The 22,162-nt window shown below is 42.6% G+C and overlaps 1 protein-coding gene across 1 annotated transcript in view; it reads right to left on the reverse strand.

Annotated features, from left to right (window-relative positions):
- The window catches only part of NAA25 (N-alpha-acetyltransferase 25, NatB auxiliary subunit), a 3,186,723-nt gene that overhangs the window by 1,886,558 nt on the left and 1,278,003 nt on the right, over positions 1–22,162 (reverse strand). Inside the window, exon 12 of the mRNA XM_044069750.1 lies at positions 721–928. Within this exon, the coding sequence (XP_043925685.1) occupies positions 721–928 (208 nt within the window). The remainder of the gene's footprint in view (positions 1–720; positions 929–22,162) is intronic.

Here is a 22,162-nt window from a genome sequence, read left to right on the forward strand (position 1 = left end):
TAAAGTTTCATCACAGCTCCTTACATGAAGGAAGACAACTGAACTTGTGCAATACTGACTTGAACAAAAATGTAAACCCTTATTGCAGAGGCAGAAAAGGCCCTGCACCCCCACACCTTCACAAAGAGAACACTTCCTTAAACTCACTGTTAATGGATTTCAGCCAAATCAGCACTCTTTTTGACTAAAGATCAGAAAATAAACATCCCTGTTTCAATAAAAAACAAACTAACAAATAATATGGTCACTTTGGCTATGGTGCGCAGGGCTCTAGGTTCAAGCCTTGCAAAGGCTGTTTATTTGGCAAGGGGGTATAGTTCGGTGGTAGAGCATTTGACTGAATTGGATGGGAAATAGGAAATTCACAGTGGGGAACACTTCTGTGGCTCTGCTTGACAGGAGCACAGGAAAATAATTTTCTTGGGTGGCGAAAGCCAGGGTACCTTTTTGGTTAGGCTTATATAGGCCCTAGGGCCAATAGCCTAGTACCTATCTATGGCTCCCATTCAAAGTGCTGCTTTTAATATTCACCTGGAATGTTTTAGTTATGGGAGTCGAGGAAATCAAACCTCAATATAAAGTACCCTCTGTAAAATTTGCAGGCAAGGACAGACAGTTATGCAAACTGTGCTGAAAACAAAAATGAAGACTCAGATTAACATTCACTACAGCATACCACACACTTCAGTGTTGCAGTTTAACTTTCTATAAAAATCTTACCAAACTCCAACCCATGTCGGTATCTTGACATCAATTCTCCTATCAGGTTTAGTTTTTCACTCTGATCCTTATTATGATGAAGGCAAAGTAATCTTGACAGCTGTACTACACACATATGTCGATACATCACTTTGGTATCACCTGGCAGTGCAAATCCACCATCAGCTGGGACCATTAAGGGTACAGCTTCCATTAGTTTATTAATAAACTGAAAGAAAAAGATTTACTCTTACTTAAAAATTTTGTTGTCACAAAATATAAACAGTATACACTTTGCATTTTTTTCACAACCTGGGGCCAAGCTTGTACAAAAACATTCTAACATGTACACTGACAATTGCATTTTGCATCATAGTTCTCAAAGCATTTATCACTAATCTCTTCAAAACAAACATTGCATAATCTTATTTCCTCAAGGACAACAAAGTGCATTCTCATTTTAACAGAGGTGATAACAGACCTCTTTCCGTCTAAAGCTGCAGGAAATACAAGCAATACTCCTGTTGAAAAAAAAATTCTGTTATAACATACATTAGCTGAAATTAAATTATTTTATAGACTACACAATAAAAGATGGTATATTTCAGTTTTCAATGCAGCTAGAGACACAGTCTGTGCTGAGAAGCTTTCTGCACCGTCCTTAGGGTGAACTAATTACTAGTCTTCAAAGCATGAAGGAATGTAATTGTTTTATGACTTCCAGCATCTGCCAAAGATCAGAGGTTTATGTATTTTTACAGGTAGATGCTAAATACTGTCAGCTTCCAGCAATGGGGGGTTTCACCTGGGAACTAGGAGTCAGATGACCAGAAATTATGTCATTCTGCAAGCTATCCCAGCAGTAATATTGCAGGCCAATGCTTTATTGGCCTGAAATTGTCCATTAAAACGCCTTAAAAAGAAGACAGTCATGGGCATTCAGAATCGCCATATAGCTGAAGCACCTGATGTTCATAAGGGGCATTTGCATATATCCCTAGTGCCTCTGATACAAGAGGTTTGAGAGATCACTCAGTGGAAGTTCTAGCTTGGCTGGAGTTTTCATTTAGTTTTTACTGGTTGTTTTTTTCTGTGTGACCTTCTCAATCTGTTTTAGTTTGCAGTCTGGAAAATGGAACCATTGCAGAAGAAGCAGCTATGTAACCCAGAATTCTGAGGAAATTTCTTACTGTAGACTTGTTCTGATGAATCAGACTTAAGAAGTAAAAATAACAGGATACTCTGATGGAGGGAGGAAGGCTACTGACAAAGAGGTGTCTATGAGACAGTCTAAGAAAATTAACCTGTGAGCGAGAGTTAAAATACAAGTTTTTCAAGTTAAGTCTGAAACCCAGGCTGTTGAAAACCTGAGTAGTGAAACAGAGTGGACAGTGTGTTTTAGCAGGAAAGAACTGAAATGAGGCAATAAAGTAGGGAGAAATAATGAAAGCTTTGCAGTAAGCAAAAGGCTACAACTGGGGACCAGGCACTTTACTGTTTATTATTTCCATTGCTCCAAGGGTTTCACAAAGATGCAAAAGTGCAACCCCAAGAAAAAGAATCTTTGACAATAAATATGGATTTGTGTGTGCTCCAGAATCTACAGGTAGGCATCTAAGAGGGCTCGAGTGTCCAGAAAAGCCTTTGTAATGCCTTTTACTTCTGTTGTTTCCCCAAATCAGCATCTTGAATTTCGGTACCAAGAGAAAGGCATTTAGCTCTGAAAGGTCTAAATGCCTTTCAGAGCTAAATGCCTTTCTCTTGGTACCGAAATTCAAGATGCTGACTTGAAAAACAATAGAAGAAAAAGGCATTTAGCTCTGAAAGACATAAAACGGGCCTCAGGTCCTCTCTTTTCTGGGTACAAGAAGCATTTTCAAACAGAAATCTCAGCCTTGCTGGGATGCAGTAACTGGCTCTATCATTACCAGGGACAAAAACATGAAAGAATTTGAAGGAACAAATAGATTTGATTCTCTGGCTGAAGAGAAGAAAAGGGATCCCACGCCTGAAATAAAAGTGATGTCCACTGCAGTCTGCAATTCAATCTGAAATTTTATAACCCAGGCATCTGATGATATCAGTTTCCAAAGATGAAAGCAGCAAGACAGACTACCTTGAAATTGGGAAGGAAGGCTGAGTCAGAGAGGGATGGTGAGGGTGAATAAAACAGAGTTTCCTGTCAACTCACCAACAGCAGTTTTGGCAAATGCACATACATCATGAACTGTCTGCCAAAACAATTTCAGCATTAATGGACGTCTTCATCCTTCTCCACTGACCTCAGAGTTAGTATAAATCAGTTAAAGAGTGGGGGAAGGGGTACATAGGGGCGTCCCCCCTGCAAAAAAAAGTTATGTTTTTGAGGTTTGATTGAATTAGTTTGGGCAAATGGTGTGCGATGTAAACAAGTTAACCAAAACAGCTGTCAATGAGTCAACGTGTATCCAAAGAGGCATAGGTAATCACTGTCCCCCCCCCCTTTTCCTTTGAGGGGGGTCCCTAAGACCCTTCTCCTTTCCTTTTTCAATCACCCTCGCATTTTTTTCTGTATTGCTGTTTTAGCAAGTCTTCCTGGGAAGATTTAAAAGCCTTTTGAAAAAAGGGGGGGGTCCAGAGAGAGAAGGGATAATCCTTTGATATTCAGGAACAAGAGACCGTTCTTTAACTCCTTGCCTTAATTTCCCCTTTCTTCCAGCTTCATAAGTACCTCAGCTGAAGAGTTTCCAAAAAGCAGGTGTTTGTCAAATGGACCATATATAAGCTAAGCATTTACATTACCAGGAAAACTGAGTAGTCTTATCCAGGCATTACTGTGCCTGTAGCAGTAGCCCTAGGTATGGCATCCACTGCTTCATAAACATGTTTAATAGAATGCTCAGTGACCTCTGAAGCACAATTTACCATATCAAGTAAATTAGACTTAGGCTCTGAATTAAGCAGGCTAAAACAAATTTGTTGTATATTAGCAAACGTAGATAAGACATTTAAATACTTGCTTTTGGCAATTAACTGCCCTAAAGGCCAAATGTGAACACCTTCCCCAAATCTATCAAAATACAGCTACCATTACCATTCCCAATTAGTGGCAGAAAAAGCCTTGAAATAACTGTCCCAACCCAAGGAAAAAAATTGCAGGGTATGCCACAAGGTTTTTAAACAGGAATTTATGTGCATCAATTATCCTAATGGTTTTGAGGAGCATGGGAGGAGAGTCTGGGAAAACAGAAGCTGAAGTAAAGTCACCCTCCAAAGCTCAAAGTTGGAGGGATGGCAACCGTTTTTGGAGAATCCATACTTTAGTAACTCTTACCTTTTTTTTTTTTTTTTTAAAGATTCTGACACCTTTCTGAAAAACTCCTTACCTTCTCACTTAAGTATTGTTCATTTTTGAGATTGCAACCCAAAATATATTTCTTCATTTGGAGAATCTGTAGAAAGGGCAATTGGGAGCCATAGTCCAAACTCTCAAGATTAGATTCAGAAAGAGGCTCTTCTTCTGAGGAAGAGGGGGGGGGCTCTCTATGTTAACTGGGGGTACAAGCTGGAACAGAAGAATGAAGAGACTCACCTGGACTGAAAAACCCTGCACAAAACTATACCAATCTTCATGGGGAGCCCTCCGAACTTAAAGATAAGGAAGAGGAGACAAATGTTTATTTATTTAATTTGTATGTGTGTTCTCCTCTTGGTGCAGCGGTTAGCATTGTCTCCTCACAGCAAGAGGTTCTCCAGTTCGATTCTCGGCTGGAGCGCCTTCTGTGTGGAGTCTGCACGTCCTCCCTGCAGTCGAGTGACGTTTAAAGACATGCAGGTAGGTGTGTATGTGAATGGGTGGGCCGCCTTTGAAGGTTGGGCATCAGGCTGGCACCATAAAAATCCACTGCCAATTATTAGCGGACCGGAGTTCCGCTGTGACGACCCCTAACCGGGAAAAGCCGAAAGATATTAGTTTTAGTTCAGCTCTTAGAGCTCTCAAACCTCATAGTTCTTAGGGTGGAATCCATTGGATGTACTGCTATATGCAACCTGGCAATGAATTCCCTCACCCATACGTGCAGTATTCATCTTCCTTGCCCTCAGAGATAGTACAGCGTGATTCTTTCCTCTCAGCAAGTTCTGCCTTACATACACAGTCTGAAAGTACAGTTTTGTATCTACCATAAATGTAGATGTTCGAGTGTAAACACTGCTGCAGTCATTACACTTGGGTTATCCTGCTGTCAGGCGGTTCGCCAGTCGGCCTGAGTTCCAAAGTCTTGGTTCGGCATCGGTTGCTGTCGCCTCCTCCCTGACATCAGTGCGACAGGGGTATACAAGATGCAGCAGACACCATTTTCTTCAGTTTTTCTTGCCCAAGTTGTCAGGTGGCCCCAAATAGGTAGGCAATTCAAACTGCTAGTAAAATATACAAAAGAAAAGCAAACAACCATTTTTGGTTACCAGCAAATACTCCCCATAGGTTATAAAGGGTAGATGACCTAGGTAAGTACCAGAAAGTAAGAGGGGAAGGAGGGAGGGTAACCTGACTGCAGCAGTGTTTACACTCGAACATCTACATTTATGGTAGGTACAAAACTGTACTATGTTCATCATGTTACACTGCTGCCGTCATTACTCTTGGGTGGAATTCCAAAGCTGAGGTAGGGAGGCTGGATCTATAAAGCATTAGGGGGTGGCTATAAGGCCCTGCAGGACAGCAGTGGCGAAGCCAGCTCTGGATTTGGAGTATAAAGGCAAATGGTAATGTTTGGTGAAGGTATGTACAGAACTCCATGTTGCCGCTTCCAGAATATCCTTGGTAGGTACTCCTCTGAGGTAGGCAGTTGAAGTGGCTGTTGCTCTGGTGGAGTGAGATCTAATGCTGCTAGGTACAGGTTTCCCATGGTGGGTATAGCAGAAACGTATACAGTGTCCTATCCATTTTGAAACAGTCTGCTTTGAAATGGCTTTTCCCTGTGCTCCTGCAGTGTATGCTACCAATAACTGCTTAGATTTTCTGAAAGCTTTGGTTTTGTCCAAATAGAAGCGTAACTGTCTGTGAATGTCCAAAGAATGTAGTAGTCTCTCCCCTTTGTTCTGTGGTTTTGGATAAAAAGTTGGCAAGTGAATAGTTTGGTTTAGAGCCACACTTGATACCACCTTTCGAATAAACGTAGGGCATAGCCGGTTTTAGGCACCAGCGAACCCTGCGGTCGCTGGGGGCCCCCTGGTCCTGGGGGGGGGGGGGCAACCACAGCAAGTTATCTTATCTTGATATTTTGTTACATGTCTGTCAAACCAACAAAAGCTAGTACAGCAATCTTGTATACTTAATAGAGCAGGTAAGTAATAACTCATATTTATCACCTTCAAAATTCAAACATCTTTAGTTATAGTAACAGTATTTTGTCAAGTAACAAGCTTTACAATATCATTAAATATTTTACCAATGACATAATGCCCCGGCCTAGGTTAAGCTCTGATAGTGGACATCCTCTTCACTAAAATTAACAATATAGCCAGTTTTAGGTACCTGCAATAACTGTGGCTGGATAGGGGGGCCCTTAATCATCAATGACTGTGTGGGGGCCCCACAAAAACTGCTGTTGGTTGGGGAAAAGAGGAGAAAAAATGTATTAAATTTTGATTACACTCTTTAACCTGAACAGAACTGTGATATAACCCTGTTAGGACAAAGCTGTAATGAACATAAGCAAAGTAAGCACTACAGAGATCAGCAGCCCAGGATGACAGATCTCACTGCAAACTGTGGAGTTTAAGAAGAGCGGATGCTTCTAATCTTCAAAAATGGTTTCTCTTTCAAGGTTTTTATACATACTGGCAGAACAACTGATACTGTAACTCTCAACATCTTTGCTGAAGAATTCTGTTCAGTGATAAAAAATAATAGTATAATAAAAGTCTCAAAATGAGGAACACATTTTATATATTACTCTAATTTAAAAAGTTAATATAACACATTCTGTATCAACATGCACTTTTAGACAATAAGTATAAAAATCTGATGACTGGATTTATTGTGACAGAGCAAAATTATGAGACAAAATCAGGAATATCTGTGAAATCAGGGATAGTGACAGGTATTAATTTACTCCACACTGAGGTAAATAAAAGTGACTTATCCCTGTTGCTGTTTGATGACTGCTAAACACAGTCACTGATCTTGTGTAGTAGTACTAGTGTTGTACAACGCACTTGCTGAAATAAGTACAAAATTAGCATTGCTGTGGTGTGTGTGTGTGTGTGTGTGTGTGTGTGTGTGTGTGTGTGTGTGTGTGTGTGTGTGTGTGTGTGTGTGTGTGTGTGTGTGTGTGTAAAAAAAATATCACAGATTTTTATCAATGCACATATGCAATAATGCCAGAACACACATTATTCTTCAGGGTATCAATAAAAATGTAACTAAGAAGTGATTATATTTCTAAAGTAAGGCATAAAATATATCACAGAGCATTCAGACACTTAGATCTTCTAGGAATCTGGTGGCCCCCACTCCCTAAACTGTACAAATGGATACAGGAGGCTCCCTTAATCATCCTTGACTGTGGGGACCCCAAAAAAGCTGTTTTTGGTTGAGGAAAAATGACGATGAAAAAATGCTTTCATTTTCTAATTGTGGTGGTGCTGCGGTAGCATTGTCGCCTCACAGTAAGACATTGTCCTATTCGATTCTCAGCTAAAGCGTCTTCTGTGTCGAGACGTGTGTAAATGGGCATACCTTCGTTGAAGGTTGTGCGTCAGGGCTGGCAACTCGGTACGTAAACATCTACTGCCAATCATTAGCGGACTGGAGTTCCGCTGTGGCGACCCCTAACCGGGAAAAGCCGAAAGATACAACAACAACTCTTTAGCCTGAATGGAGTTGTGATATGACCCTGTTAGGATAAAACTGATAATAGCCTTTGTCCTCAACCACAGACATTCTAAAACATCCCTGCTCAGATGCTTGTGTACAGAAATTTACCGTAGGTTATGAGGGTGCTGGGGATTGTGTAGTCATCATTTCCTTAACTTTTCTAACAGACCTCAGAGGTATACAAAGAAAGTTGCTTTAGCTCCTGTAATGGCAGTGTACTGCCTGGTAGCAGCAAAATAGAATACATTATTGCAATCATTACTTATTTTCATTTTCCTCACAATCAAACATCAGGCACATATACAGCTGGTTGCCTTTGGGGGTTAGGATCGAAGAGTAAGTAGGCATGCTATGTATTTCAGAAGTCACTTGAAATATATGACTGTGACCATTTGAATCTCTGCTTTCATCCCAATCTAACAGCAGAGGGTTGCATAGACAGTGACTGTCTTTTTGGGAGGATTAGGGAGGCAGGCAGTATTCCCATACATGATCTGTGTACCCTCACAACAACTGACTTGTTAATTTATTTTGAGCTACTATTTTTGTCAGCTTTGAATTTTAAGCCTTGGATACAACTTGTCTTCATTGAAAGAAAAAAATAAGAATGAAATTCTTTTCTTACTCACGATTTTTGTTTAGGCCACTTTTGGATTAAAAGGTTGGGAAATGCTCTAGCTTCTGGGGGCACCGGCTTGAGTTATTTCCTAAATGATTATTACTGTGCTGTCTTGGTCAAGAAAGTATATTGAAATGACGGAAGGAAAACTAAAGCTGAACAGCAATATTGAATGTCTTTCCTTAATCATCATTTCTGTTCAAGCCATCATTGAGTAAAAAAAATAAACTTAAAAAGCACTTTAGAGCATATATAAAGTTATGGCTTCTTGAAAAATCTGAGAAATGGAAGGAAAAAAAGTATTATGCATAAGTGGGAAGCCCAACATGGGGGAACTCTGGAGAATGTGTTTTTTTTTTTTTTTTGCCGGGGGCTGAAACAGTAAGCAGTGCCTAGGGTTCCATTGCACATTAGTTCTCCCCTGTACATAGAGTTATTGCAATGTATCCTTGTTACACCTAAATGCTAGTAACTGTAAAATGTCCCTTTGTGAGATGGGCCAACACGGTGTGGTATGTATGCCTGTTGTAATAAGATCACTGTAGCTACAGGTCAGTCTGTGTGTACTACTCCTAAAAGTCTGCAGCATGAAGTAAAAAGATGGATAGAAGTGGTGGCAGTGACAGGCTGATACTTAGACTGAAAGTGCCCAGGTGGCCCCCAACTTGGCATTTGCTGGGGGCCCCCAAAATGCTTACACCGGCCCTGCGTAGGGTTAGTTCTTAAAGACACCCTGTCCTGGTGGAAGATGAGGAAAGGTTCCACTGCCATTAGTGCCTGTAATTCTGAAACTCTTTGTGCTAATGTTATTGCCAGTAGCAGAGCAGTTTTCCAAGAGATGTATTTTAATTCTGCTGTGTTAGCTGGCTCAAAAGGAGGTTAAGTTAATTTTTCCAAAACAAAGTTGAGGTCCCAAGTTGGTGTAGGTGCTCTACGGGGCGGTCTTATGTTTTTAGCCCCTCTGAGGTACTGTTTGAGCAAGGGATTAGAAAAAAAATGGTGGATCAGTGTTGTAATGAGCAGAGATAGCTGAGGCGTGGATCTTGACGGATGAAAAAGAGAGGCCCTTGGTCTAGCATATCAGTTAAGTACTGAAGTATCGTAGGAATGTTTGGGACAAGAGGGTCAAGGCTGTGCGCTTGGTTCCAGGCACAGAATCTTTTCCATTTATCCGAGTATGCTTTCCTGGTGCTAGGCCTTCTGGCCTCCAGAATGACATCCATAACAGCTTTGGAGAGAGGCATTGCTTGCTTGACTAAGGAATTTTCCATGCAGCTAGATTTAAGGTCTTTAGCTGACTGTGAAGTATCTGATTGTTGTGCTGTGTCAGCAACTGTGGGATTTGGTGCAAAATCCAGAGTGGTTCTTGTGCCAAGTTCTTTAAGATTGGGTACCAGTGCTGGCATGGCCAGTCTGGCGCAATCAGGATCATCTTTGGCTCTTCCTGCCTGGCTTTTATGAGTACCTTTGGAAGGAGAGGTAAAGGAGGGAAAGCGTATACTTGTAGTTTTTTCCAGCTGAATGAGAGGGCATCCACTTTCCATGCTTGTGGATGGTAGCTCCTTGTGCAGAATTTCTGTAATTGGCAGTTCTTTGGGGAAGCAAACAGATCTATGTCCGAGCTCCATCATTTTTGTGTTATCATTCTGAAAATTTGTGGGTTCAGTTCCCATTCGTGTGGGTCCATGAGGTTTCTGCTTAGGTCGTCTGCCAGTGTGTTTTTCTCTCCTGGCAGGAATTGCGCTTGCAGATGAACTTGGTAGCTTAGAGCTGTGTTCCACAAGGTCATGGCTTGTCTGCAGAGGGGGTAGGAGTGTGTGCCCTCTTGCTTGTTTATGTACCACATAACTGTGGTGTTGCCAGTCTTTAGTAGTAATTATCCTGGATGCAGCAGGTCCTTGAAAGCTATAATAGCATTTTGTACAGCTAGCATCTCTTTTTGATTGATGTGCTCTGTGGGCCACTCGCCCTGGATACCTTTTCCTGCCATGTGTGCTCCCCAGGCGTAATCCGATGCATCTGTTGTCAGTGTTTGTCTGGTTGTGGGTTGAGTGAATGCCTGTCACTTGAGGTGACAAGCTTGTGCCCACCATCGAAACTCCTGTTGTAGGCAAGGAATTAGTGGTATAACGGTTTCCAAACTTTGACAGTGTTGAGACCATACACTCTTTAGGTATCACTGTAGTTTCCTCATATGCAGTCTGGCATATGGAATTAGTAGTATGCAAGATGCCATGTAGCCCAAGGCCTGCAGAATTTTTCTTGGGAGTTGGGTCTTTGTTGCCATTAAATGAAAATATTGAGTCAGTTGTCCTTGCTTGTCTGGTGTGAGATTAGCCATCTGGGCCATTGTGTTCAAGCTGGCACCCAGGAATATTATCTATTGTGAGGGTACTAGTTTTGATTTATTTTCGTTTACTGTGTACCCCAGGCAACTTAACTATTTTACGCACGTCAGATGCTTTAGTAGAATGTCCTTGCTCTCTGCTTGAATCAGGCAGTTGTCCAGGTATGGATAAATTTGAATTCCTTTTTGCCTGCAAAATGCAATTACTGGTGCCAGACACTTTGTGAAGACCCTGGGCGCAGTAGATAAGCCAAAGGGCAGTGCAGAGAATTGATAGTGCATTGAACCAGCTAGAAATCTAAGGTATCTTCTGCAGTTTTGTCTGATAGGGACATGCAGGTATGCCTCTTTGAGGTCCAAAGTCACGAGCCAAGCTTTCTTGCCCAGCATGGGAAGAAGCTGCTGTAGTGTCAACATCTTGAACTTCGGAACATCCAGGTAAGTGTTTAGTGAAGAAAGGTCCAGAATGGGTCTCCCGGCTGTGTTCTTTCTGGGAACCAGAAAGAGTCTTGAGTAAAATCCTTGTCCTTGTTCCTGTGCTGGTACCTTTTGAATAGCTCTCATGTCCATGAGTGCTGAAATTTGTTTTTGTGCCTCTGCCCATTGATTTGGTGGCAGATTTGGCATACCTTTTAGCCTTGGCAGAGTGTGAAAGTGGAACCTGTAACCTTGAGATACAATGTTGAGAACCCATTTGTCTTTGGTGATCATATGCCAGTTGTGATAGAAAAGTGCCAGTTTTCCTCCTAAGGGGGCTGCCAAGAGAGAGCTGTTTGGCAGCTGCAGTGGAAAGTCATTAAGGCTGCTTTTTATAAGGTTGAGGCCTGTCTTCCCCTTCTTTCTGGCCTGGTGTACCCCATTGTTAAGGCCTGTAAGGGCCTTGTGCCTGACCTCTACCTCTTGGACGTCTGTATCTGCCCCTATGAGGTCTGTGACTGGATATGAGGTCTGTGACTGGAAAGGACCAATTCTTTGTTGGCCAATTTCTGCTAAAACGAGGAGGCTGAACCTGTACAAGATCTTTCATCGTTTGCATAGATTTTGCCTTATCCTCCATCTTCTTTAATACCTCCTCTGCCTTAACTCCAAACAGCACATCCCGCTGCAAAGGTGCATCCAATAATTTGACCTTAACATGATCTGGTAACGTATGTTCTTTTAACCAAGCATGCCTTCTAATGACAGAGCCTGTAACTGCTGCTCTACAGGAGGCCTCTAAGGAATCAAACCCACATTGTAAAGTATGTTTTCCCACTTGTTCAGCTGCATGCAATAAATCCCGCATTTCTTTAAAATTAGGAGGATCTGAATCTGGAAGCATCTTTTGTTTCAACTGAGACATCACAAATTGCTGATATTTTAGCATGTGAAACTGGCAATTCAAGGCTCTCATTACTAAAGTTGCAGACGTATATACCTTCTTTCCCCATCTGTCAAATGCTCTGGAATCTCTGTCAGAGGGAACTGGGATTTTTGCTGATGAGGCCTTAATCCCTTTGGGTCCCTGAGAAATAGTTTCAGGGTCAGCAACAGGGCTTTTGTACAGAAATTTGAGAGAGTCAGGGACTCTGTAATATCTATCAGGTTTAACTGGGGCTGGGGGTAAGGAGTCAGGGTTTAAACTGGATTCAGTGCACACATCATCCACAATATCTAAAACTGGCGGGATAGCAAAGGGTCTGTGTTGAGGTAATAAAAGGAAGTCTCTGAGCCTTTTCTTGGATTCTGAGTAATCCTGGCCTTCCCAATGGAAATGTTCCCTCATGGTATGAAAGGTCTCCCCAAAGGAGTAATCCTCAAGAGGAGAGGCTGATGGAATTGATTCCTCAGCATCACAATCCTCATAAGGGGGTAAAGAATATCCTACGTCCGAGGAAGAGTCTGAGGAAATGGACACCTGGTCAGAGGATTCATAGTCTGCATCCTGTCTGGGCCTTTTATCAGGCCCTGATCAGGGTGATTAGGTCCTCGGCCATTTTTAGCATTTGTTTCTTAGGCATGGAAGCCTGTCCTGGAAAGAGTTGTGTCTGTTTCTTTGCTTTTAAGGGGGGCTTAGACTTAGCAGCGGGTTTTAATGGTTAACTGGGTAGGTCTGAAAACACCCTCTGTAGCTGTGGATTGCTCAGCTACTTCGGTTCCCTCTGTAGGGTTAGGATCGGAAAGCTGAAAACCTAGTGCGTCCGAAGGCCCAGCCAGCTCCACGTGGGAGTCGGAGGCAGTCTGTGGTTCTGTGGAAGCGGTCATCAGGGGCTGCGTAGGTGCCTCGCTGAAAACCAGAGGACCGGCCTAGAAGAGGCCTCGTCAATTTTGGGCCTCGGATGCCTGTCCTTGCGCTTTTTATGCATTGTGGTAGTCGAAGTTCTGACGGCATGGTGTAATTGAATTTTCTGCCAAAATAATGTAGGGCAAAAATCAAACAGACGTTTAATAGTTTGCTTGTTAAACCTAGCACAAAACAGACAAGTGACGTTGTGGTCAGGACCTAGGCATGGAATACAATAGTAGTGGAAATTCTTATGAGGTATTTGCTTCCCACAAGAAATACAATTATTAACTTTTACTGACATCGGTCTGAGGCAAGAAAAAGTTTCCCCAACGGGGTACTTAGCTTTTTTTAGAAGACTTCGGTTCTGGATTAGGAATGAAAATCTCTGCTTCAGGCACCGTGCAGCAAGAAAAACTGAAGAAAATGGCGTTGGCTGCATCTTATATACCCCTGTTGTACTGACGTCAGGGAGGAGGCGACAGCAACCGACGCCGGACCAAGACTTTGGAACTCAGGCTGACTGGGGAACTGCCTGACGGCAGGATAACCCAAGTGTAATGACTGCAGCAGTGTAACACGAACATCGGATGTGAAATTATACCAGTCCTTATGCAGTCTCCAGAGGGGTCACACCAGAAGGACCAGGAGAGGAGGACTGAGGGTGCGAGAGCAGCAAAAGTAACTCAGTAAAGTTGTCCTTGACCACAGAAAAAGTACAGTTGTGAACCTACCATAAATGTAGATGTTCGAGTGTATTCACTGTTGCAGTCATTACAATAGGGTTATCCTGCTGGCAGGCTACCCGCAGTCAGCCCGAGTTCCAAAGTCTAGGTCCGGCGTTGGTTGCTGTCGCCTCCTCCCTCACATAAGTGCACCAGGGGTATAAAAGATGAAGCTGAAGCCATTTTAATCAGTTTTTCTTGCCCCAGATGTCAGGTGCCCCTAAAATGGTAGGCTAAATTATGCCAATAAGCATGCATATACAAAAATCAACTTTTCCATCATCTAAAAGAAAATATACCACATAGGTTGTATAGAATAGAGAAGTACAGATAAGTCCCAGCAAGGTAAAAAGGGGGATGGTGGGAGGGTAACCTGGACTGCAACAGTGAATACACTCGAACATCTACATTTATGGTAGGTACACAACTGTACTATGTTCATCGTGTTTCACTGTTGCAGTCATTACAATTGGGTTGAATCCCAAAGCTAACGTTGGGAGGCTGGTGCTAAATGGGATTAGCAGAGGCTATCAGGCCCTGCAGAACTTCAGTGGCAAAGCCTGCCCTGGACTTAGAGTAGAGAGGTAAGTGATAGTGCTTTATAAAAGTATGCACTGAACTCCAAGTTGCAGCCTCTAAGATGTCTTTGGTTGATACTCCTCTGAGGAAGGCTGCTGAAGTGGCTGCTGCTCTGGGTGAGTGTGGCCTAATGCCCTTAGGCACTGATTTGCCATGCTGTGAATAGCAGAAACGAATGCAGTGGCCTATCCACTTTGAAATAGTCTGTTTTGAGATAGGCTTTCCTTGTGATCCTGCAGCATATGCTACTAGAAATTGTTCCGTCTTTCTGAAAACTTTGGTTCTGTCCAAGTAGAAGCACAGCTGCCTGTGAATGTCCAAAGAATGCAAAAGTCTCTCACCCTTATTCTGTGGGTTTGGACAAAAAGTAGGCAAATGAATTGTTTGGTTAAGGGCCACACTGGACACTACCTTAGGCATAAATGTAGGGTTTGTCCTGAAACCCTGTTAGGATGGAAAATGATAACCGGTTCCACAGCCATGAGTGCCTGTAACTCTGACACTTGTCCAGCGGAGGTAATTGCTAGGAGCAGAGCTGTTTTCCAGGATAAGAATGAAGCCATGTACGAATGCACCTGATAACATTCCCTCTTACTTCCTAAGTATAGCTGCTGAAGCAATTGCCTATCCTATAAGCATTCTAATTAACCGTTCCATCCATGAATGTACAGTGCCCCAACTCTGGAAACAAGCCTTCATCATTCCTCGGCATAAAGGTGGTAACAACTGTAACGTCAACAAATTCCGACCCATTGCTATCCTGTCCCCCATTTCTAAACTCCTAGAAAAGTGTGTCCAACTCCAACTCTTACCACATCTCTTAGATAATAACCTTCTAAGCCCTACTCAACACGGGTTCAGACCAAATCATAGCACTATGACAGCCCTACTCTCCTATCTTGAGACTGTTAATAAAGCACGTGACTCTGGCCAAATTGTCTCCACCCTACTACTTGACCTCTCTAAAGCCTTCGATACTATCTCACACAGCCTGCTCTCAACTAAACTTTCAAAACTTCACCTCTCTCCCTCCTCCGTGAACTGGTTCTCTAGCTATTTATCAAATAGATTCCAAGCTGTAAAATGGAAAAAGGCCACCTCCTCCTTTCTTAGTACCCCTACCGGAGTTCCCCAAGGCTCCATTCTTGGTCCCCTTCTTTTCAATATATTTATAAATGACTTCTGCAAATCCATTCCATTCTCTAACATCATCCAATATGCAGATGATTCTACCATTATCTGCTCAGATACATCTCCCTCTATGCTCCAAAAGCTTACACAAGAAGCTTTTTCAACTACTGAACATTGGATGAAAATAAACCACCTAGCACCCAATGCCTCCAAAACTAAACTAATGGTATTTACCCCCTCAAAAACTACCCCTTTCGATATGAACACATTCTCTATTACTAGCGAAACTAACTCATCCTTGGAACTGGTGTCTGAAACCAAGTTACTTGGTGTCTAAATTGATAACCAGTTTAACTTCAACTCCCATCTACAACTAAATATCAAAAAAACCCATCAAAAACTAGGCATGCCCTATCGTCAAAATCAGTACCTCACATGCTCCTCTAAAATCACTCTCTCCTCTTCTTTTCTTATCCCCTCCCTTCTCTATGGAGCTCCTCTGCTAACCAATCTTCAGTCCTCTCAAACAACAACTTTCTTCCTGCTATAACAAAATCGCTAAGTTCGCAAACTGCCACAGGTCCTCCACCCACCACTGCACCTCTCTCCAAAAACTAAACTGGCTTGCGTTACCTAATCAACTCAACTACACTCAGTTAACTTTAGCCCACAAGCTCATTCTCAACCCATCTCTCTGTCCCTCCCTGTCTTCCGCCTTCAGGATGCACCTACCCAATAGGGTTTTAAGGTCTAACAATCAAAACCTATTAGAAGTACACAAACCAACTCGTCCTCCAGGCAAAAACTTACTATCCTTTAACCTAGCTCATCTCTGGAAATCACTCCCACCATCGATTCGCACTACTCTCAATCATAACATGTTTAAAAAATCTCTTCATATGTATCTAAGGTCCCAGTGGGAATGCTCTTGCTCCCACCCCTCATAAAAGGCCAAATGGGAATGCTCTTGCTCCCACCCCTCGTAAAAATATGGTATTTACATCTTCCTTCACACTCATGTTACCTGATTGTACCTTATAAGCTTATGTTCCTTACAAAATAACCACTCTGTATGTGTAAAGTAACATCACTCTTCTCTAAACAGTATTGTTTGAATTCCTAAAGTTATGAGTTTTTTTTAAATATTTTGAGTATTGTTTGTATGTTTCCTGAAGTTTCAAACTCATATGTTTGTATCTTGTACTATTGTATTATTGTTATTATCATGCTATTGTTTGTACCTAGTTTGTTTTGTTTTTTGGTGCTTTTCTCCCCAGGACTCCATTGAAAATGGGTTCTTTTTGGCCCAATGGACTATCCTGGTAAACCAAATGCAAAATAAATAAATAAAGAAAGAAAGAATTTTATATCAGCTGCAGAGGCTGGCTCAAACGGAGGCAGTGTGAGTTTTTCCAAGTCATAGTTGAGGTGCCATGCAGATATTGGTGCTCTCCTTGGAGGTCTTATGTTTTTGGCCCCTCTGAGGTACTGCCTTAGCAATGGATGAGAAAAAATAGGTGGCTCTGTATTGTAATGAGCTGAAATGGCAGAGGCATGAATTTTAATTGATGAAAAGGAAAGGCCTTTATCCAGCATCTCAGTTAAGTATTGCAAAATCTGAGGAATATTTGGAACAGTCGTGTCAATACCTTGTGCCTGGTTCCAAGCACAGAATCTCTTCCATTTTTCTGCATAAGATGTTCTGGTGCTAGGCCTCTGGGCCTCCAAAATAACATCCATCACTGCTTTAGAGAGAGGTGTGTCTTGAATGGCTACATTATTCACCATGCTGCCAGGTTTAAGGTCCTGAGTTGGCTGTGCAGTATCATACTGTCTTGTTGGGTCAATAAGTGAGGAATTTGAGGTAATGTCCAAGCTGGGCATTGAGACAAGCTCTTTAGGATTGGGTACCATTGCTGGCAGGGCCAGTCTGGGGCAATCAGCATCATTTTTGGCTTCTCTTGTCTGACCTTGAGTACCACCTTGGGAAGGAGAGGCAGAGGAGGGAAGGCATACACGGTTAGGTTTTTCCAGCTGAAAGATAGAGCATCCACTTTCCATGCTTGCTAGTGATACGTAATTGTGCAGAATCTGTGTGTGGTAGTTGTGAGGGGAGGCAAATAGGTCTGTTCCGGGCACCCTCAGTTCCTTGTTATCATGCTGAAGACTTGTGGATCCAATTTCCACTTGTGGGGCTCCATTATGTTTCTGCTTAGTTCGTCTGCCAGAGTATTTATCCTTCCTGGCAGAAATTGTGCTTGCAGATGTACTTGGTAAGTCAGTGCCGTGTCCCACAAGTTCATGGCTAGTCTACAGAAGGGGTAGGAATGCGTGCCCCCCTGCTTATGTACCACATGACTGTAGTATTGTCTGTCTATCAGTAGTTGTCCTGGATGAAGTATATCCTTGAAGGCTGTCAGGGCATTCTGAACAGCTAGCATCTCTTTTTGATTGATATGTAGATGCATTTGACTTGCGGACCATGTGCCCTGAATACATCTTCCTGCCATATGGGCCCCCCAGGCATAATCTGATGCATCTGTTGTCAATGTCTGCCTGGCTGTGGGTAAGGTGAATGAGTGTTGAGGTGACAGGCTTTTGCCCACCATCAAAACTCCTGTTGCAGACAGGGAATGAGGGTAATTATTGTTTCCAGGCTGTGGTAATGTTGAGTCCACACACTTTTTAGATACCATTAAGGTTTCCTCATATGCAGTCTTGCATATGGAATTAGTAGTATGCAGGATGCCATGAAGTCCAAACCCTGCAAAATTTTTCTTGCAGATAACTGGGTCTTTGTTGCCAACATTTTGAAATAAGTAGTCAGTTGTCTGTGTTTGTCTGGCGTGAGATAAGCCATCTGGGCAGTTGTATTTAAGCTTGCACCCAGGAATATTATCTCTTGAGAGGGTACATGTTTTGATTTCTTTTCGTTTATTGTGTACCCTACACCTGTTTTAGTAATCTTTTTACAACTGCCAGATGCTGTAGTAGGATGTCCTTGTTCTCTGCTTGAATAAGGCAGTCATCCAAGTAAGGATATTTTTGTATTCCTCTGTCTGCAAAATGCAATTACTGGTGCCAGGCATTTTGTGAAGACCCTGTGTGCAGTAGATAAGCCAAAGGGCAGTGCAGAGAATTGGTAGTGCATTGAGCCAGCTATAAATCTGAGGTATCTTCTGCACGACTGTCTGATTGGGACATGCAGGTATGCCTCTTTTAGGTCTAAAGTCACAAGCCAAGCTTTCTTGCCCAGCATGGGCAGAAGCTGCTGCAGAGTTAGCATTTTGAATATTGGAATATCCAGGTATGTGTTTAGGATAGACAGGTCCAGTATTGGTCTCCAGGCTTTGTCCTTTCTGGGTATCAAGAATAGCCTTGAGTAAAATCCTTGTCCCTGCTCTTGCTGTGGTACTTGCTGAATGGCTCTCATGTCCATGAGAGATGAAACTTGTTTCTGTGCCTCTGCCCATTGATTGCATGGCAGGTCTGGCATACCGTTTGGCCTTGGCAGGGTGTGAAAGTGGAACCTGTAGCCTTGAGATACGATATTTAAGACCCATTTGTCCTGGGTGATCATGTGCCAATTTTGTGAAAAAAGTGCTAGTTTTCTCCCCAAAGGAGCTGCCAGAAGATAAGTGCCTGGTGCTGCCAGGGGGAAGTCATTGAGATGGTTTCCTGAATGGCTGTGATCTTTCCTCTCCACTTTTGGAGGTAGAAGCACCCCATTGTTTAGGCCTGTATGAGCCTTGGGGCTGGGATCTGCCTCTGGGGCGTCTGTATCTGCCTCTTTGTGGCCTGTCTGACACTGGAAAGGACCAATTCTTTGTAGGCCAGTTCCTGCTAAATCTGGGAGGCTGTACCTGTAAGAAATCCTTCACTGTTTGCATAGATTTAGCTTTGTCCTCCATTTTCTTCAACACCTCTTCTGTTTTAACACCAAACAAGGTATCATGTTGTAATGGAGCATCTAATAGTTTTGCTTTAACACGATTGGGCAGATTCTGTTCTTTTAAGCAAGCATGCCTCCTAATGACAGAACCTGTAACTGCGGCCCTGCAGGAGGAGGCCTCTAGAGAATCAAAGCCACACTGCAAAGTACGCTTTCCCACTTGTTCAGCTGCATGCAATAAATCCAGCATTTCTTTGTTTTCTGCACATTCTGAATTTGCCAACATTTTCTGTTTAAGCAGTGACAAAAGATATTGCTGATATTTAAGCATATGAAACTGACAATTTAAAGCTCGTACAGCCAAGGTAGCAAAAGTGTAAATCTTTTCCCCCCATCTGTCCAGAGCCTTTCAATCCCTATCAGAGGGGATAGGGTTTTTTGCAGTGGAAGCCTTGATCGCCTTGGGACCCTGAGAAATAGTTTCTGGGTCAGCAGCAGGGTTTTTGTAAATAAATTTATGTGAATCAGGAACCCTGTAGTATGTCTGGCTTAACAGGAGCTGGTGGTAGAGAGTCAGGAGACAGACTGGACTCTGAAAATACATCTACAATGTCTAAAACAGGAGGAATAGCAAGGGGCCTGTGCTGAGGTAATAAAAAAGTCTCTGAGCCTTTTCTTGGATTCTGAGTAATCTTGGCTCTCCCAGTGGAAATGCTCCCTCATAATATGCAGGGTCTTCCCAAAAGAATAATCCTCAGTAGGACAAGCTGAAGAGATAGATTCTTCAGCATCAGAATCCTCATAGGGAGGAAGGGAATATTCCTGTTCAGAAGAGGAATCAGAGGAAATGGAAACCTGATCTGAAGATTCATATTCTACCTCTTGCCTAGGCCTCATCAGGAGGGGGATGGGAACCCCCTTATCAAAGTAATTAGGTCTTCAGCCATTTTAAGCATCTGTTTTTTAGGCATGGAGGCCTGTCCAGGAGAATGCTGCACTTGTTTCTTTGTCTTTAGAGCTGCTTTATTCTTTGCCTTTGAAGCTGAAGTTGGTTTTACATATAACTGTGTAGGTCTGAAAACACTCTAAGAAGCTGATGCCTGCTCAGCGGCTCCGGACCCATCTGAAGGAATAGTTTCCGAGTGTCCAATACCTTGAGTTTCCAGTGGCCTAGTCGGCTCCACAAGGGAGTCGTAAGCGACCTGTGGCTCTGAGGTAGCAGGCGTCAGGGGCTGCGAAAGCGCCTCACTGAGACCTGGCAACATGCCTAACAGAAGCCTCGTCGTCGGTTTTGGACCTCAGATGCCTGTCCTTTTCTTTTTCTTTGCGCTTTTTATAAACTCCGGTAGTCTGCTGTTCCGACGGCATTATATAATTGAATCTTCTACAAAAGTAATGAAATGCAAAATCGTACCGACGCTTAATAGTGCGTTGGTTAAATCTAGCACAAAACTGACAACTAGCAACATCGTGGTCAGGGCCTAGGCAAGGAATACAGTAAGAATGAAAATCCTTATGAGGTATTTGCTTCCCACAAGAAATACAATTAACTTTTTCTGACATCGGTTTGGAGCAAGAAAAAAGTTTCCCCAACGGGGTACTTAGTTTTAATGAAGACTTCATATCTGAAATTCGAAAATCTCAGGAGTCGGCCGACCGGCACTTGCGAACTGCTTTTGCTTCAGGCACCACGCGGCAAGAAAGACTGAAGAAAATGACGTCGGCTGCATCTTTTATACCACTGGCACACTAACGTCAGGGAGGAGGCGACAGCAACAGACGCCGGACCTAGACTTCGGAACTCGGGCCGACTGCGGGTAGCCTGTCAGCAGGATAACCCTATTGTAATGACTGCAACAGTGAAACACGATGAACATCGGGGTGTCAAGAAATTTTTCGGAAACTTCTTTAGTTTCTTTTCCTACTGAGGGATGGAAGTCCACTAAATGAGAGTCTGGACACCAGAGTTGCATGTACCAAAGTCATGAGCCACTTGTTCTCAATGAAATTTAACAAATTTAGCCTACCACTTACAGACTTAGTAGTAAATGAAAGGAAAATCTGACAGGACCTAACTTAGTGCTGTTCACCAAGATAAGAACACTGGAAGTAAGGGCACTGCCCTTTCTGACAGACTAATTTTATATAATTTCAACTGGGATTTTTACCCGCCTAAAACAGTAGCTGAAAATGACCACTGATAGTCACACAACTAAGTGGGCAAGAAGTCCACAGAAACTTACATATGACAAGAAAGTTCGACACACCCATACATCCCTTTTACAGTAGCACATAATCTAATGATAAGGGACAATATACTGTGTATGAGGTAGGAGTCCAAATCTTTACAGCCTGACAGAACATCCAATATCCTTAGCAGGATATTCCCAAACTGTAATGGCTGCTACAACAGTGATCTAATGAAAAACAGAGGGTCCCATTCTTGTTTGCTGATAAACCACAACTGAGGCTCTGTCTGAAACTAGGTTCATGTTGTTTGCGTACAGCCTTAATTTGAAAATCTACAATATATACTACACTGTCATCTTCACATGTATGTATGTTTCTGAGTCTGAGGGACTATCTCCCTTACTTCCATTTTTGCTATGTGCTTCCCCATTCCTAGCAAAACCCAAAGTATCTGCTGTCTAGGGCCACAATGGACACTTCTGAGTTGACAAAGATGTACTCTACCCACCAAATGAATTGTCACCTACTGGGATAAATGAATCTGATCAAGTGACTGTTAGTGCTGTTCACACAAACTTCTCAGGTAGTACTGCATTTTCATCATGTGGAGTCATGATTCCTCCTTGCTTGGTGTCTTATTTCCCCATAATTATTCACCAATCCTCCTTTCTCACCACTAAGTTCTCCCTCCAAGATGCCTACTGATCCACCAATTTATTTCCTCCTTTGGTAATAGACCTATGGATTACTAGTTTCTTGGAATTAAGAGGTGAACAAAGTGGCAGGCAAGACTGTCATCTGTGAGCAGGACTTATTATTTTTGTTTTGCTTTTCCCCCTCTGTGTATGCCCTTGCAAC

The sequence above is a fragment of the Protopterus annectens genome, chromosome 4.part0 (genome assembly GCF_019279795.1).
Source record: "Protopterus annectens isolate FY-2018-M chromosome 4.part0, PAN1.0, whole genome shotgun sequence".
Classification (NCBI taxonomy): Eukaryota; Metazoa; Chordata; order Ceratodontiformes; family Protopteridae; genus Protopterus; species Protopterus annectens.